The 17,868-nt window shown below is 39.7% G+C and overlaps 1 protein-coding gene across 1 annotated transcript in view; it reads right to left on the reverse strand.

Annotated features, from left to right (window-relative positions):
• The window catches only part of galnt16 (UDP-N-acetyl-alpha-D-galactosamine:polypeptide N-acetylgalactosaminyltransferase 16), a 77,276-nt gene that overhangs the window by 27,115 nt on the left and 32,293 nt on the right, over positions 1-17,868 (reverse strand). The window contains exons 5-6 of the mRNA XM_041812935.1: positions 10,016-10,081; positions 3,917-4,038 (exon numbers count right to left, since the gene is read on the reverse strand). Coding sequence (XP_041668869.1) covers positions 3,917-4,038; positions 10,016-10,081 — 188 coding nt within the window. The remainder of the gene's footprint in view (positions 1-3,916; positions 4,039-10,015; positions 10,082-17,868) is intronic.

A 17,868-nucleotide genomic window follows, 5' to 3' on the forward strand; every position in this document is an offset into this window, starting at 1 on the left:
CCGGTGAATTATCTCTGAGCCCGGCGCTCTCATGAACACCAGACTAAGAGATTGTAATGCAAGCGGGATGAGTCACAGCTGCCGGGAGCCCAGAGGATGAGTGTGTGGAATCACATACACGCCGTGAGTGAGTGAGTGTATAAACGATGTGCATGAACTCACAATGTGCCGAGTCTCCTGAATAAATCATTGAGTGGTGTTTTTAGGGTTCTGAATATGTGGTTTGATTATCAGGTTTGTTGCATGCAGAGTTTTTGAATGAGTTTGTTTCTGACTAGAACAAACAGCCTCAGTGACCTTCAGTGGAGAACATGATTACGTTTAATGCTGTAGATAATGAGTTGTTGTTCTTTTTATCAACATTTTGGAAGATAAGCAGGCTGAGACTGTAACCATCCTCATTACTGTTCAGTGAAAATGAAACTTTAATCTGAAGGTGGAGTATCGGAGCTCAGCATAAAGACTACAAATGAGGAAAACAGCAACCTGACTTTAACGCAGAGTAACAACATCATCAGCCTGTACATTAAAAGGTCATTGATAAACATGGTGTTTCTTTTTCTCAGAAAAAGGTCTATTCTGGGAGGAGGAAGTCCAACACATGGACCTGGGACACTTCAGTGAACAGATGTCTCAGTCAGGGATTATCTCAGTTTCAAGCTGCTGGTCTTGAGAAAGTTAGCTAAGATTACTGGCTGACAGTTGCAGCTTCATTTTCACTACAGACATGTGAATAGGGATGAGGATGGCCTGTTTTAATGATATTGATACCCTTACTGATACTCCTTAATGACCCAAGGCCTTACTGATACTAACATAACACTTCTTTTATTATTATAAAAAAGCTCTTTCATTGGCCATAGATATACCAGTTCTGTTCAGATATTGCTGAGATAACAAATGTCACCTCCAAACAACTGTATTTATTCAAGGTTTCACAAATATCAGCATTTTTCTTGCTTGTATAATTGCAAGGCAGCCACCTCCAGTAAAATTTGTGCCTCCCAAAGCTCTCAGAGCTCTGACGTCATGAAAACTTATGCAAGATGCATGTCTTTTTTAATGATCTTTTTAATGATCACATCACAGAGCCTGGGAGACTCGATAGCAGTATCAATAAGCTAAAACGTTATTGATTTTTGGGTATTTGAAAAATACAGAACCAGGTCTTTACAGATCCAAGTTAAAATCCCCATCCCTAAAACTCATTCAACCAGCATGACCTGAAACACATCATACTGTTACTTTATGTCAGCTCAGTTAGGTAACTATTATTTATCATGCTAGCTTTCAACACAGATTCTATTTTTTAGGGATGCACTGATTTTGAAAATCATGGCAGATTCAATTTTTGAAATAATAATTTAGCCAATTGCTGATACCACTTTTTTTCATCACTTTTCCACTCTGCAAACATTTTTTCTCTCTCAGATGTTTACTAATACTGATGCATCAGTGCATCTCTACTGCTTCTAACTTGTGGGACATAAAACAAGAGTTTGGTGGATTTCACTATAGCTGCTTTGATGGATAAGAATAATTGACGCACAGCAGCAAGCACATGAGTAGAGATGAGGATCAAAACCCGTGTTTTTCAAATACCCGAAAATCAATAACGTTTTGGCTTATTGATACTGCTAACGAGTCTCACAGGCTCTGTGACATGATGTCCCTTTAAGATATAACTGGTGTAAAAACATACATCAGTTCTTACAAGGGGAACATAAACTAAAGGCATGTCACTATTGTGCATCACATTAAACCAGATTGTGGTACCTTCAGCTGTTTAAGGACGAAGGACTGACTGTGAGTCTGATGTAATCATATCTGCCTGCGCTGGGAGTAACATGCACTCATAAATCTCTTCAGCTGCTTCGGGACAGTTTTCTTCTTCAGCTGCTCAGATAAATGCTGAAAAGTGCTCCAAAATTTTGTAGCAACTCTTGTTTGTTAAAAATATGAATCCAGAGTAGAAATCCATGGTGGAATCGGCAAAATTGAAGTTAACTAGCAACTTTACGAGCTGAACAACAGAAAATATGATGCATTCAGGTAATCTCAGTAAATTAGACGACTGTATTCTATATGTTATGATGTGTTCAAATGTCATATAAAATGGGAAAATTTGTTTTTTAATGAGAAACTTCAATAAATACAGTTGTGAATATGAAGAATGCGCTTATATTTGAGGGATATACAATAAATGTGACAGACTGAATCATAGCTAACTCAAGCTCTACTCAGCTAAGACCACTTGTAGTTTAAATATCTGCTTTCATTTTGTCTTTCAATCAAACTATAGAAAGCATCAATAGTGCTATCGATAAGGACTATCCATAAGGAGCATCGATAAGTGTATCAATATCAATAAAAATTAACGATCCCCATCCCTACACATGAGTTGACAAGTTTTTTACTGATTCACCTTGCTAATGTGCTAAATACTTATAGGTTAGAACGTAGCAGTTACATTACATTAGCCTGAGAAAGCGTTTTCAATATGGTGGCTTTTACAGATTGACCTCTAGAGGCCCCTTCAGTAACCAATCTCTCAGGTTTTGTTCAATATTTCTATTGTTTACATAGAGGACCCATGGGACTCAACAGCAGTATTGATATGCTCAAACATGATTGATTTTCTGGTTTTGAAAATGCAGAGCCAGGTCCTTATGGAACTGCCTTTCAATTTTCATCTTTACATAGAAGTGGTGACTTAATGTTCATTTATGTCTCAGCAAGACAAGAAATAAATGTTTAGTTATTCCCTAGATTTCTAGCTAGATGTTGTGGCTATTATGTTGAGTGCACTGATAGAAGTGTTCATGTTTGTGCACAAATCCTGTAAATAAAGTGGGGGAATCGGGGTAGTTGGAACAGCTGCAGCGTTTCCTGAGAGTGAAGTGAGTGGATGAACAAATGAGACACATTGGAAGCAGCTCAGTCTGAGTGTCAGCCTGGGATAATCTGAAATGAAACAGCTCCTTCTGCAGAGTCAGTAGGAACATTGGCCCTTTGGTTGGAGATGATGGCAGCGGATTTAGTGCAGCAGCTGTGCTGGTTGGAGCCCAGTGGCAGGTTTGTAATCATGTCAGGGGAGGGAAGAGTGCCAGCAAACAGCCGGGTGCTCATTAGCGTGTGATGAAGGTCCCCTTCCGCAGCTACATCACTCTTAATCAAATTACCAAACACTTCTGTCTCAGTGAGCGTACACCTTATGTGTGTCTTAATCATTCATCTGAATTCCAAGCATGCTTTGTGCAGAAGAGCACTCTGTATGAAACAGTCTTGATGGTTCCTGTGGAAATATCAAGGAAACAAAAATCCCCTCTGATAATGAGGAGTGACTGGATTTGCATCACCGCCTGTTAGTGTTTTAAATTGAGAAACATTCATGCATAGATGTGGTCTTAGAGTCCCTGGTGGGTTGCTTAATTTAATTAAAGATGTGGTGAATGTGGAGAATCTTCCCACCGCATTAAAAAATCAGAAAAGAGCCCAGCACGCAGCCTAAAGCCAGAGTTAATGCTTTAACTGTGAACAACACAGACCACCACAGCAACACAAAACAGACCTGCTAATACAGCGAAAGCCCTCCAGGAGCAAGTGAGAAAAGGATTGGATGGGAAAATGGCACCACACTGTTTGTGTTTCCAGCAGCGGCCAAGTGGAGTGTGACATCTGGTGCTGACTTAAATCTTCACTGAACATATTGAAGGTTTATTTAACTACACACAACGCCAAAATATTACATCACAGCCAGTAAAACCTACCATGAAATGGAGCAAAATCTCCAGAAGGGAGTGTGAAAAGTGTCCCTTGCTAAAATGCATGTCTTTATGCCTGTCTGCTGTATGAATGTATATTGGCAGCATGTTGTAAGTGTCTCACTGCAGACTGTGAGCCTTTAGGTTCATACCTCCTTGACTCTCTGGATCATCGGCTGCAGCCAATCAGTGTTGACCTCGCAGTGGCTGTCCAAGAAGGTCAAGATGGAGGCCGAGGCCGTGTTGGCTCCTCGCACACGTGACCGGATCAGACCTGAGGGAGGGGCACAGAGGAGAGGGCACTGAAGGAGACTGAGACCAGCTAAATATTTTTGCTCACTGCTGACATTTTGATGCCTGGTGTTGTAAAGCGACAGCTGGTGTTACAGCGCTGGTTCAAAATGTCAGAGACATGTCACAGAGATGACTCCTGACCACTCAGGAGCTGAAAGATTAGCTTCTTGAGATAAGGAGGATTTTTTTTTTTACATATTTTGGGATGTCAAAGACTTTTTTTGAAATAGCTTCCATAAAACTTGGAACAAGCATCAGCAAACATTCTGTAATAGCTGCAGCAGGTGCTATGAGGCACAGGCTTGTCAAGAATCTTTTGAGCTGGTCACACAAAAGAGGATTTTTAGGGCTGAAATGATTTTTAAAAATGTGAGACACCAGACATAAAGACAGTTTACACAAAGTTTTTGAATTACAATCCTACAAAAACAACATTCTAGACAATCAAACCAGACTGTGAGACCACGCAGCTGCTGTTTGTAGAAACTATTTCACTGAAGAGGTTCCACATACTCAAGAAGTGTGATCAAACGTGGAGGATGAATGAAATCCTCAGATAGCTGTGCTCGTGTGCAGTGAAATTTTTAATAGAAGGAGAAGAAATCAAACATGTCTGACATTTTAAATTCAAGGTTGGGAGGCTCAGAGGCAGAGCTGGGGCGACCGATAATGTATTCGAACACATTAATTTACGACCCATGCATCGATGCACCACAAGAAGAAAGATGGCTCCACCTGGTCGGGGAGTTTGCTGCACTGAAGATGAGCATGTTGAGGGGAAGTTAAAGCCTTCTATATGAAAATAAAATAAACTTAAAAGGTTTCAAATGTCACATTATATCTGCTTCATCTGCCTTAAAGATTTAGAAAAAAAAACAGCATAGTGAGTCCTAAAAAGTACATGTCTGGTGTTTTAATCAGTTTTCTTCTGAAGTTCAGAAAAATCCAAAGACCTTGCCCACTTTGCTCATTAAATACTTGCTTTTCTTGTGTTTCTGTGATATTTACATTTGACTCGGAGGTGAAAGAGTTTTTCCCAAACAAGCAGCCCTTTGAAATGAGACGCATTAATTGGATTAGTTTTAAGTAGAAACTAGACTGGTTCTCCATTTTTGCCCTGAAACCACTTAGCCACGCTTCTGAGAAAAGGCTAGAAAAGTGCTAATTTAGAGCTGCGAGTTGTATCTATTTTAAAAGACACCAAATTAAGAACAAAAACGCTACAGGCTGAGGAGAAACTGTGATTTCAGGTGATTTTCTTCATTAAAGTGAGTCTACATCACCAGTATGAGCTCTTAACTGTGGATGAGGCTATATTTCTACAGCATCCACTGTTAATTAAACAGATTATCTTTCAAATACTGATATTTTTAACAGTAACCTGTAAAATCATTAGCAAAGCTTATTGTGCTTTGTCAGAAGATAACAGAGCGCAGCCTTGAATCTTTCTCGTCGTGATTCTCAGATTAATTAAGAGGATCAGTTTTAGCTCCTCTTTTGTTTGGCCCCATGAAAACATTTTCTTGTGCTCTATGGAAATACGTTCCCTTAGGAATTTTTGTTGACATGTTCTTAAGTAAAATTCCTCAGAGACGCTGCTCATTAAGGCGCCGATCAAACCGCCTTAGACAAAAAGTACGTACACCACAAAGCTAAGAGAATAAACAGGACTTAAAAGGAGCCGGTGTGAAGAAGCTTGGCTCAGACAAACAGAAAAAAAGCAGCACGCCATCCTACTAAAACACTTACAAAAGTGCTTCTGGCAGAGGATTGCAACATTCAATATGTTTGTTGTTTTGCTAAAATCACATGAAAAGGTCAAAACCAGTGTTAATCAGCCTCTCGATACTTTTTCTCCCCCTCCATTCTGCCTTTATGTGGTTTTTGCCTTAAGACATAAATCTTTGAAAACAAGTAAAAATACATGGTGTTCTTCTCTAAAATAAGCTCAGTTAGTTTGAAGAAGAATTGGACTGTGTAGCTTGAAGCAAATCATCTTCCAAAGAGAAAACTTTGTATTAGTTTCTTAAAAATCCCTCAGCAGATGTGCATCCGTACCAGTGACCATTCTAGTGACAGTCAGGTGAGACCATTTCTTTGAATGACCAACACTAATTTAACCTGTTAACCTTTACTTCTCTATTGTGGCCTTCATGAACACTGCATGCATACATGTGCCAGAATGGGAAAACCATTCTGATTTCCCATAAAACATTGCTATATGTGCTATGCTCTGCTTTACACTTGATTAACCTTTGTATTCTTTGATTAACTATTTAGGCATAATATCTGTTACGTAGCTCATATTGAATAAATTTACTCTTGGCTTCTCTAATGTATTTCCTATTGTTTAAGAGAGGACTGATTTTTTTAAGTGGAGGAAATATGATGCTACTCAGATGACCAATCACAGGGCTTGCAGTTTGCATTGATTCATAGAAACCTTTTCTTTTAGGATTTATTTTTAGAGCTAAAGATTAAGAGCTAAAGGCTGGACTTGAACCTGGGTCTCTTCTTTACATGGGCCACTACCAAAACCAATAGGTTATCTGGGCCCCTGTAGTTTTATTTTTCTGGAGATGTACTACTATGTCTGGTTATTTATGTAGGCTTGTGGCAAGGTCCAAGATTAAACTGGGTAATTCTAAAAGGCTTTTGTTAGGCTTTTTGCTTTATTTGATAGTACATCTGAAGAAAAAATGGAAATAAGGTAAAAGAGAGTGGAGGAAGACATGCACAAAATAGCAGCAGGATCAAGATTTTAACCTGTGACCAGTGCATTGATGACTCTGGCCTCTGTACAAGGGTGCATGCTTCTCTAAAGGAGCCAAAAATGCATCCGTATATCTGGTTTAAAGCCTATTTCAATATTATTGTGCTTCTGAAATTCAAGAGATTTAAAATGCAGAGGCAGAGATGTCAGAAAACAACCAAAAAAGGCTCATTATCACTGGAGATGAAGAAATGTATGTCTGCTAAGCGCTTGTGTTTTCTAACTGCAGATCTGTCTCCAATTCTTTTGAAAAGGCACTCAAAAGTTCTGCACATCCTTCTACACTTTCTGGAAAGCGGGGCTAAACATTCAGCTTCACAATTTAATTGGAAAAATGCTCAAATATTTGCTCAAATATCAAAAACTGCAGCTGTAGTCTACCTGGTGCCACTTTGGCAGAACAGTCAGTCAAAACTCATTCTAAAAGTAAACTTAGGTGCTTGAAATGTCAAGATTAGGACATTTACAGAGCTGAAAACAATCATGGCCACTTATTTACTGCTTCGCTTTGTTTGATAATATTCATTATTTAATTCAATTCAATCTAATAAACTTAAAGCACTTCATTTTGTGCCCTTACATTGGACAAAGGATGTATTCTTAATTTTTAGAGCCCAAACAATAACTACAGTACTTGCAGAAAACAGGCAATACACTGATCAATAAAGAAATAACTCTGACTTGTAATTTCAAGGTTCCCTTCTTATTAAAGATAAAGCCAAGGGTGCTTAAAACTGAGTCAAAGGCATAAAGAGATTGCAAAAAGGATCTTGAAATTTATGAAAATTGAGAATAACTGTGGATTTTGTTAAACTGACAATTTTTCAATCAAATGAGCAAGAAAATGTATTGTTTTAACATCAAAATACTCCATAAACACATTAAAAACCTGAGTTCTCAGATGATAGAGGTCAGACATTAAATCTTAACTGGTCATAACCAACAACAGCCTGCCTCTTCATGCTTGTCTGCTGTTATTGTGGGTCCATTTATTATTAATGCTCCAGTGCTAAAAGTCCTCAGGCTGCAGCATTCTGACACATTAAAGAGGACAAAGTCAACGATGCCTGAAGGTGTGACACCATTAAGAGCTGCCCAACATCAATCTAATATTAAAATCAATAACAAAAGTGACATTGACAGTTGTTTATGCATCTCTGAGCTTTTGTTTACAGCAGATTTTCAGAATGAGCAATAAGCTAGCAAAGATTTATTCTACTCTTGATGGTTTATTCCCTGCCGTAGATTCTGAGACTGTTTTAAAGTAAACTTCAGCTCGTTTTGGCTCGTGCGTCTCAGATGACAGTTGGGAGCAGTCAGTGAATCCAATATGTTCATGTTTTGTCAGCATGTGGTCGGTAAGCCCAAACAAAGTCTTTAGTCTGCAGTGAGAGCAGCAACACAGGCAGCATACCCAGCAAATAAGAGGGATTATTGTAAGACATCCAAATAACTCAAAAACACTGCTCCTCCATGCTTTTTGTCTGACTGAACTCTCATTTGTAGGGTGAGGATTTCATGTAAATCAGGGATTAATTTCAATCAGAAACCAGTTGGCAAAGACTCAAACATCACTTCCATTCATTTCCTCTTCTTTTCACATTTAACTGTTCTTTCTGTCAGAGACAGCCTGGTTTCTTTGACGGTGATTATTCTATGATGGAGCAGTTTGAAGCAAGTTATTTTCACCACGTTCAAAAAGTCTTGACAGTATTTTTTTCTTGCTATAATTACAAAAATTGTGATGTGTCTGCTGGTATTTTCAGAAAGTGGTTGAGGCTGTGGAAGCACATTTTTGTTGCGATACTCGGTCAGTTTATTGTACCTCAAGTTTCCTGATATCACTAAGACTTCACCTGCTGTTTCTTTGGAGCTTTTTGAAGCATTTAGAAAAAGCCTTGGGTTTCACATTTTGGCTGTTTTCATCTTGGTTTTTGTAGACAGAGGTGAACAAGTATGGACAATAGGTTGGACAGGAAATGCACTGCTAAAATCACATTTGGCTGTCAGGTTGCTGGGGTAGCAACTTGCTAATCTTAGATATCTATGTCCTACAGGATAATCTGTTTTATCATCTTTTTCACTCTAAATCAAGGGTGTCAAATTTTTTTTTCATTGAGGGCGATATGGAGGGTACTGACGTCACTATTGGCATGTGATGCGACTGCTCAGTTGGCAGAGTGGCAAAAGCCTGCTAACTTCTCTATGGGGGAGCAGTTGAAAATGGGAGAAAAACAGATGAATATCCCCTTAACTTGGGAAAATTTGAATTGACTTGTTTTTTAAAGACACAGGAACTGTTGTCGATGATATGTGGTCATAAATTGAGTTTCCTGTCACCCTTATGGACCTGATTTCAAGTATACAAAGCAGAGTCTCAAGCCACTCAGCCTGATTCATCACTAATGGTTATTAAACAGATATAGCGTCAAAGTTTAGTTAATAAAAGCTTTTGATCAGTTGTTTCTTTGTATTTCAGTGATCTATTTACTTCTTTTTACTTCAGCTCATCTATGAAAAAGATCGCTCCGTGGTTGTTTATCCTGTTTGCAAAAATGTGGGGTTTATTTCAAAATGAGGTAAACATAACCAGTTTCTTTCCCAATCTAGTTAGATTTTAATGCCAATCAGACCTTCATTTCATTTTATTTTTAATGTGACAAATTTACACCGTACAACTCTGAACTGTCACATTATGTTGTATAAACTTTAATTAATCTGGAGTAAATATTGGCTTGAAAATGTTTTTCCTTTCTCCTTTAAAACCAGCTGTACTATTCAGACATTGTGGAACTTAATTTAGCCTCTAGCTATATAACATAATCCACTGTCTTGAGATGCCTTGTCACCTTAGATATTATTTTACCGCCTTGTTGATCTGCTGAAATTTAAGGTCTGAATTGTCCCTTGGTGAATGGAGTGGGGTTTAGATTATATTCATAACTAATTGAATACTTGTGGTATTTACTATAACATCCCAGCTTAATGTAGTGGCTTTATTAATGTACTGTTATGGCTCTAAACATTTCTGTAAACACATTCTATCGGCTGAGGATCTATACTAATCATGGTGAGCATGGTTAGTTATTTAAAAGACGGCAATTTTTAGCTGAAAAATGCTTTAGAAAACCCACTGCATATATCTTTAACCTTAATCCCCTCTCCCCCGTCCCTGCACACTCACCCTCTCTCCTGCCGTTCCTCAGGCAGCGCACTTTTGGGATCTGAGAGAGCAGCTGGCAGTCCTCAGCTGCAGGAGGAAATAAGAGGAGAGAGGGATGTTACTGTGGAGGCAGAACACACACTGAGAAAAACATCATATTCTCCTCATGTTTCTGTCTCACACTCGCAACTCACTCACCCACAAACACACCACACTTCCACATGGATGTAACCCACAGAAACAAACATAAGCATGGTAACACAGGGAGATATTTACACACATACACATGCTCTGGAAAGGCTGCTTAGACCACAGTATGACATGACCTAAACTCATACAAACAACATCTATTGGTGCTCCATCACAATCAGAGATGCATAAACACAAAGGGACGGAGCGCTCAAACAAAAGACCTTCATTTCACTGCATAATGAAATTCCAAATCCTTTTTTTCCATAAACAAATCCAGCAGGCAGAACATTCCCACTGTCTACGCCCTTTACACATAAGAAATCTCTGACACAGACAGTGCTGACGCTCTCTGTGTTCAAATAGAATGAAAGAGCTGTTTTTCATCTGGCTCTTTATCTGGAGCAACGTTAAAACCTTGGTCCAAGGTTGTATTGTTGTTTTAACTAAAGCTTGTCCCTGATGTTTCATTTGTCTTATTTAAAGGAATTTTTAAACGTTTTTTTTGTTCACTGATTTGTACTCTCTTAAAGCACTGGTTCCCAACCTTGGGTCCAGGAGCCTCTAGGGGGATGCCAAAGTCCTCAGGGGAGGTGTGAGGCCCCGTCTGCTCTGATGTTGGTAAATTTAGGTTATAAACTAAAATCATAATAACACTAGGCTGACTACATTTCACAATTTCTAACTACATAATCTTTCAATGTCGCCAGAAGTGGTTGACGACATTTAAGGAACTATGTGAGTTTATTTGTAAAAGTTCATGAAGAAAGGAGTCGCTTAGTCTACCTACTTTCTCTCTTTTTTCTTTTACTCCTCCATGTGTGCATAAAACTATGCCAATGTAACTTTTCCTAATATCGTTCAGCCTGACTGAACAACATCACACGTTGTGATTAAAATATAACCCATGGATGATATCATGAGCCTAAAGCTTGGTTATCAAGGAAAATGGAGAGCATAATGATAGTTTTGGAGTTTGTATTTCTCCACTCATAACATAACATAAAAATACAACCCCTGAAGTTTTTACAGAACTGCTTTAAAAATAACTTCCAAAAAATATGAAGTAGGTAACTCCAGCACCAACTTCCAAGGTGCATGGAGGATGAAGAGAGTCTTGAAGAGAACAGAAATCTCCTGCAACTTTGTAGTTTAAAGAACAACTTTTTTAGATTGACTCGTTTCGGCATGTAGCCTTCGTCAGGGTCATCCCTGAAATGCATTGGTCTGATAAAGTTGTTCTTTAAACTACAAGAGTTGCTGGAGATTTCTGTTCTCTTCTATATCCCAAAAAATAACAGTGTATGCTCTCTGAAAATAAAGGCACTGCTGCAAAGTGCAGAAGTGACACTATTGTAACACAAAGGCCATTCTAATGCTATTTTTGCAAACCTCTCAAGTGCTACTAAATTCAAAAATAATTGCAGCCATTTATGCAATCATGTAATTGCACAACCTGACATCACATTTGCGAACATGGTTGCAACTGCAATTAGATTAACTGTGCAGCACTAGTAGCACAGCAAAAAAAAAAGATCTCCTGGGCATCCAAAATGGCTCACTTTAATAATTTTTCAATTTTTTATGGCATACACATAAGAAAGGTTCGGCAAACTGTAAAAAATGAAAAAATTCACATACTTGTTAAGGTAACAACAGCCAAAAATGTAATTTCCTCTGAATTATCATCAAAAAAACCATAAGAAGTGTCGGTCTGGAGTGAATTTTCTCTCCTTTAATCTTTCTTTTTTTTTATTCAATCATTTTTGGGCTTTATTTAGATAGGACAGCTTGTTAATTAGGTTATTTTATTGGTGTCGGTGTTAGTGAGGGGCCGTGGGGCTGGTTGGGATGTCTACTTCTTGATGGTTTGGATGGATTATGTGTCTGCTGATTTTAATTATTTGGGTGGCCATTGCTCAGTAAGCAGAGTCAGTCATCTCTCCCAGCTCCTACAGTTGTATGTCGATAAGTCCTTGGACAAGACACTTAACCCAGAACCACTCCTTCTGCTGCATCAGTGACGTATGAATGAGAATGGATGCCACATTAAATAGCAGCCTTCACCATCAGAGTGTGAATGTGGAGTTAATGAGAGTGAATCGGTAGGCATAACCTTAAGTGTGTTTAGTGCTTTGAGTAGCCAGACTACCAGAAAGATGCTATACAAGCTCAATCCAAGCTAATTTACTAAGTCCACTTATATCAGTGGAAGGATCCATCATTGATAGATGACTTTTAATGGATGAGAGCGGTGCACAATGATGTCTCAATCAGCTTTTCTCATCAATGAGGGACAGGTGGTCATACGTCCATGGGAACCTGCCTGACTTCACCCTGGGGGAAAGTTATGTTACTGTTCCTCTCATCAGCCCCTCTTTCATCAACAGAGCCCTCTTTACTCAAACATTTTTGTTAAATATAAAGCACTACTGGCTTCATGTCTCCGTATTTAAGTCATGCTGATGCAGGTGGACAGACATAACAAACAACTTAGACACAAAGGTACACTCCCCCGTCGAGGAGATTAGCATTAGTGGCAGAGAGTGAGTGTGATCTTTCTGGGGGATTGTTGGTAGATCAAGCAGACCACAGCCCTGCCCCCTGCTCTGTCGTGGTACCACTGAACGCCGATGGAGACGAGCATGACACGCTGTAATCCTCCGTGATTACATTTGCCGTGTTTACAAACCTGTCTGTTTGCATTTGAACTGCTGTATCACAGGAGCCGTGAGCATGTGAGTGTGACAGCGAGAGCAGGGATGTATTAGTGCTTTAACGGCGCTCATAAGGAGAGGACAGCTGGCATGTATGTGCCTGTGTCTGTTCATATGTGTAGAAGTGTAGTGAAGAGAAAAGGGGCTTTAACCATTCAGGAAGGAGAAGCAGAAAGTCACAGATCACGCCCACTCAGCAGATGTTGTATACTTTTAACCAGATTGAGTGTATGCTCATGAGTGCACATGGATGTATGTTTGTGTCCATGATTGAATCTATCATGTTATTAAGTTCAACTGAGCACCATGTGTTGTTTTTATCTTTTTTTACAATATTACTTTTTTTACACAGGAAAAATAAACTTGATGAAGTAAATTTCACAGACTAAACTACATGTTAAATGTACAAACTTAAGTTTAGATATAAGTGGAAACATAAAGACCTTTTCATATCAAGCACAACCCAAATAAATGACGTGAAAATGTGAATAATTCTAAGGCAAATTTTGTCACGGCTTTCTTTGCACATCAGGAGCTATTCTATTAAACATTTGCACAGCAAAATTCTGCAGAGGGTTTTACACTATCCTCTGGTAAAGTGAAAGACACCGGAGAAGAAGGTTTCTGCCTTTGTCTCCTCCAGTCCATGCTTAACAGCAACTTTACTCACAGGCAGGAGATCACTCCTGTGAGCCAATTTGACTAGGAGAGGGGGACCAGCTTTTATGCATTCTATAAACTAAATCATATGACTGATAATATTAAGGGCATATTCAAGTTTTGCTGCAAGAAGGAGATGGCTCACCTGTGTGTGTTATGGACCGGTCAGAGGAGTAATTTCAGGGAGCTGATTAATCTGGAGCAGTGTATGTCTGAGGTCAGAGGAGACTTTGGTGTTAAATGTATCACTGGGTTAAAGTCCCATTTGGTTGTAAACAGCTCCAGCTGTGTGCATAGCCCGTTTTGGTTCACATGTACTGTGCTGAACTGTCTGCTGCCCATTTCCCTCTTTTACCATGCAACATGATTTCAAATTAAAGACTAAAATAACTCGGCCCAGGCTAGAGACAAACATTCATAAAAAAGGAGAAAAGAAAAGAAGAGTTTGCTCCTCTGTCTGCCTCAAAACTCTTCTACCATCAGCAACAAGTGTATTGATTGGTCAGATATGTTGCTGAGGAGAGAGATGTGGGCTGACTTGCTTGGCCTGCTGCCACTATGGTCCTAGATAAGCTGAAGAAAATGGATGGATTGATGAAGATGTGATCTCATTGGAGCAAAATTTGCCCAGAATCCAGGCTGTTTAAGATTTTGGCTGGACAAGAGCCCATCAACCAACTTAGTGGTTGTAACGTGCAAGTCAATCAATGTCAATGCCAGAGCTTTAGTTGTTTACGTTGATATAAAAGCACCACTAATGCACTGTGAGTCAAAGTTCAATACTGATCCATCAGTTCATGTGTCAGTCAACCCTGGCATGCCGCTAATGCTTAATTAGCCCAGTTTATCATACTGACAGGAACGGCTGCATATCACCAGGTAGGCTAGCTGTCATGATGAAAAGGAAGTTCAGTGTTTTCAAAGGAGCTCCAGGACAGGTACAGCTTCCTTCAAAAAGTACCAGATAATGAACATGCTCCACTAGAAGTGCCCATTTTCAGCCACCTATGGTAGAAATCCCGGCATACAAAGCAATGCTGAAACTAGCAAACACAAACAGTAAGTAGAGGCCGGAAGCAGCACTAACATGACTAATTTCAGTAAAACAAATACCAGTGCCAATTACACTATACACTATATTGTATTACAGCAATGCAATCCTTGTGTTTTGTGTTTACAGGTGCAATATGATGAAATTTTTCAAATAAATTTGAATTTAATGTAATACATAGAAAAGCTTGCATGAGTTCCAGCCAATCTGAAACCATAAATGCTGTTTATTCCTTGAACTCTTGCTGTGCATGTTTCTCCACCACATAGTGTTAACTGGTGTCTATTCTGGTCCCAGCACAATTGCCGTCACATGCTGCTGTCTGGACTGGGAGTAAAGATCACCGTCCATGATTAAGGACGGTGTCCTCATGATTAAGGCATGCCTAAATAGGATTAACGCCCAGGCAGGTCTATCCCTCTCTGCTCCTGCTGACCAACATCCCCTTACAATCCCCACCGCCCCCATCAGCCGTCTGCCTGCAGGGTCGGATCTACTTAGCAACAAGCTGACACTCTCACTGCCTCACCTGACTTACATTTTATAATTGGTTTAACTACTTTCAGGAAGAAAAAGGTTGCCAAAATTATCAATACTTTAACACTTTTCAATACCACACGTTAAAAAATGATACAATTTCTGTTCTCTATTCAACACTTGTGTCAAAAGTACCTAAATATTAAAAGACAACAGCGATTTTCATCGGACAGTTGCTCAGGAGATGAATGAATTAGGCAGGGCTTTCCTCAGACATATGTTGTACTCAGCTAGTGAGAATAAGCAGCCAGCTAGGGGGATGTGGAGGAATGAGTGTCCCTGTGTTCTCACATTTACACTCTTAGTGGTGGGGTTGACACAGACGGACACTTGCTCAAGAGCATAATATTTTCAGAAACGCTTCTACACCTACAGGAAAAGCAGGTCACAGACTAGTCAAACTATAAAAAGTCAACAGGAAAAAGTAGCTGGATGTCATTAAGTGACTTTTGCCAGCTGTTTGGCTGACAGCTGACACTCAAGAAAATCCTTGAATTCAGGCTGCTTCATTATGGCATTAATCATAACCAAGACTATTGTGACTGAGATCACATTCAGTTTTCTAACACTTTGCGCATGAATTCTGAGTTGCTATGTGGGGCCGCCACAACCATGTGACAAATTCTGCTTGTTATTTTGGAATATTCCAGGTCTGACTCCTGAAAACCAGGGTGTCTGCCTTTCTGCTATCTTCTTAAGATCTCCCACTTTACAAAATGACCACAGCAGATGCTGCGCTGTAAAGGAAGAGGGGAGGGTATGCACTTCTTTTAATGTGAAGCTTAAAGGGGACATATTCTACCCTTTTAAGACAAATTTATATTGTTCTCAGAGGTCCCCAAAACATGCCTGTGAAGTTTGTTGCTGGAAAAACACTCTAGTATTGGATTTTTACATGTCTAAAACCCCCTCTGTTTAAGCCCTTCTCAGAACAAGCCATTTCTGTCTGTGGCTTTAAATGGTAATTAGCTGTCTGACTCTGGCCCTGACCACGCCCCTCTCAGGAAATGAATGCAGCACTCATGGTATTACAGACAATTTTTTTTCCCCCAAAGTTTAGACCGGGATTCGAACCATCAATCTTCCGTAGACTTCAGGGTAAACCACTGAGCTATCCAGCATCTCAGCTGGCAGCTGAGAGGATCAGTAGAGAAGGGCAGAACTTTCCTCCAAGTGGGGGAGGGCCAACCAAACCTGGTGGTGGGTGCTTAGGCCCCTGGTGAGGTCACTAGATGTAAAATCTGAGAACGGCTTGTTTCAGCACACATTTTCTGAAAGGTGGAGAAAGAGAGGAGGGAGAGGGAGTGGATTTTTCTGGTACTTGAGGGGATTGTGGACAGGCCAGGGACACATATTTGTGCTAGAAAAGCCTGAAAAAGATATTTTTGCATAATATGTCCCCTTTAAACCACCCTGTGCAAGCAGGGGACTGTGTGTACCCTTCATTCAGTCTGGAAAAAACACAACGGCAGTCACAGATACACAGGAATGATGCTCGAGGCAGAAGCTCAATCATGTGAGCTGGATCTGAACTTGGGTCAATGTAATATTAAAGGTTTTTAATTATTTGCAAACATTTCAAAATTCTTTTTCATTTTGTGATGATGGGGTACTGAGTGCAGATTAATGAGAATAAAAATGATTTTTTTTCAACTGTAGAATCAGGCTGAACACTTCCTGAATGCACTGTTAACATTTGCATTAAATCTAAGCCTTTCTCTTGTATGATGAAACACACAGTGTTTTCTCTGAAATACTTAACCACATGATGACTGTTGGTCTAATGGCACATAATTAGATATTAAATCTTTTTTACATTGTTTTTTGTCTTTGAATATGACCCAATTTCCCTCCTGAATTTCATTATAAGCACGAATGAGTTAAGTCACAACTATTAGTCAGATTCCCTTCTCTTATAAATTTGCAGTGGTGAAACACAAAAGTATGGCAGGGCACCATGCACACATGGCAAAAGGCTGTCGGGAGCTAGAGTTGCGACCGCCATGAGAAGCTCCTTATTTATAAGAAAACACACATAAGTATACTAATTGACCTTGGCATTTAGAAAGCAATCACTTAATTGCACCATAAACAGCTGCTTCTGTTTTTATGTAGCAAACCAGGACTGCGGAATAAGAGGATAACCATGTTTTAGTAATTATTTCCCCTTTGTCAGCTTAAAACAGGAGAATTACATGAACCCATGCTGCACACTGTCTACCATGGCTCCTGTAATTACCACCACATGCATCTTCAGTCTGTGGGAAGGGCACAGTGACCTACATTCAGCGTGTGCGTGTGCCATGCGCACATACTCATACACTCCTTGGTGTCAGAGCTGGCCAGACATCTACACAGTAGTGTCTGAGTGCCAGCAGCAGCCGGAGCTCGATTAGCTTACTAATGCCCCGTTTGCTCTCTCTGCTGCAGCCAGAATACCTGCACGCACCTTAAACTGGCAGCACAGTGAGATTAAAGCGGAAACAGGGAATTATTAGCGTGTCTCTTGTCCTTGGGCAAGACTTTTAACCTGCTCCCTGTTTGTGATTTCAATTTTCAGTATCAGCTGCCGTGGAAAACTCCTCCTGTTCCAGTTTGGGGTTTTAGTTTTGACTGTGAACCAGTAAAGCTTCACATTAGCTGACTACTCACTTCTTCAAGCTCTTCTTGGTGGTCTCACCATGTCACTACTTTCCAGAGCTGCGTCTTAATAAAAGACT

Source organism: Cheilinus undulatus, linkage group 18, assembly GCF_018320785.1.
Source record: "Cheilinus undulatus linkage group 18, ASM1832078v1, whole genome shotgun sequence".
In the NCBI taxonomy this organism is placed as follows: Eukaryota; Metazoa; Chordata; class Actinopteri; order Labriformes; family Labridae; genus Cheilinus; species Cheilinus undulatus.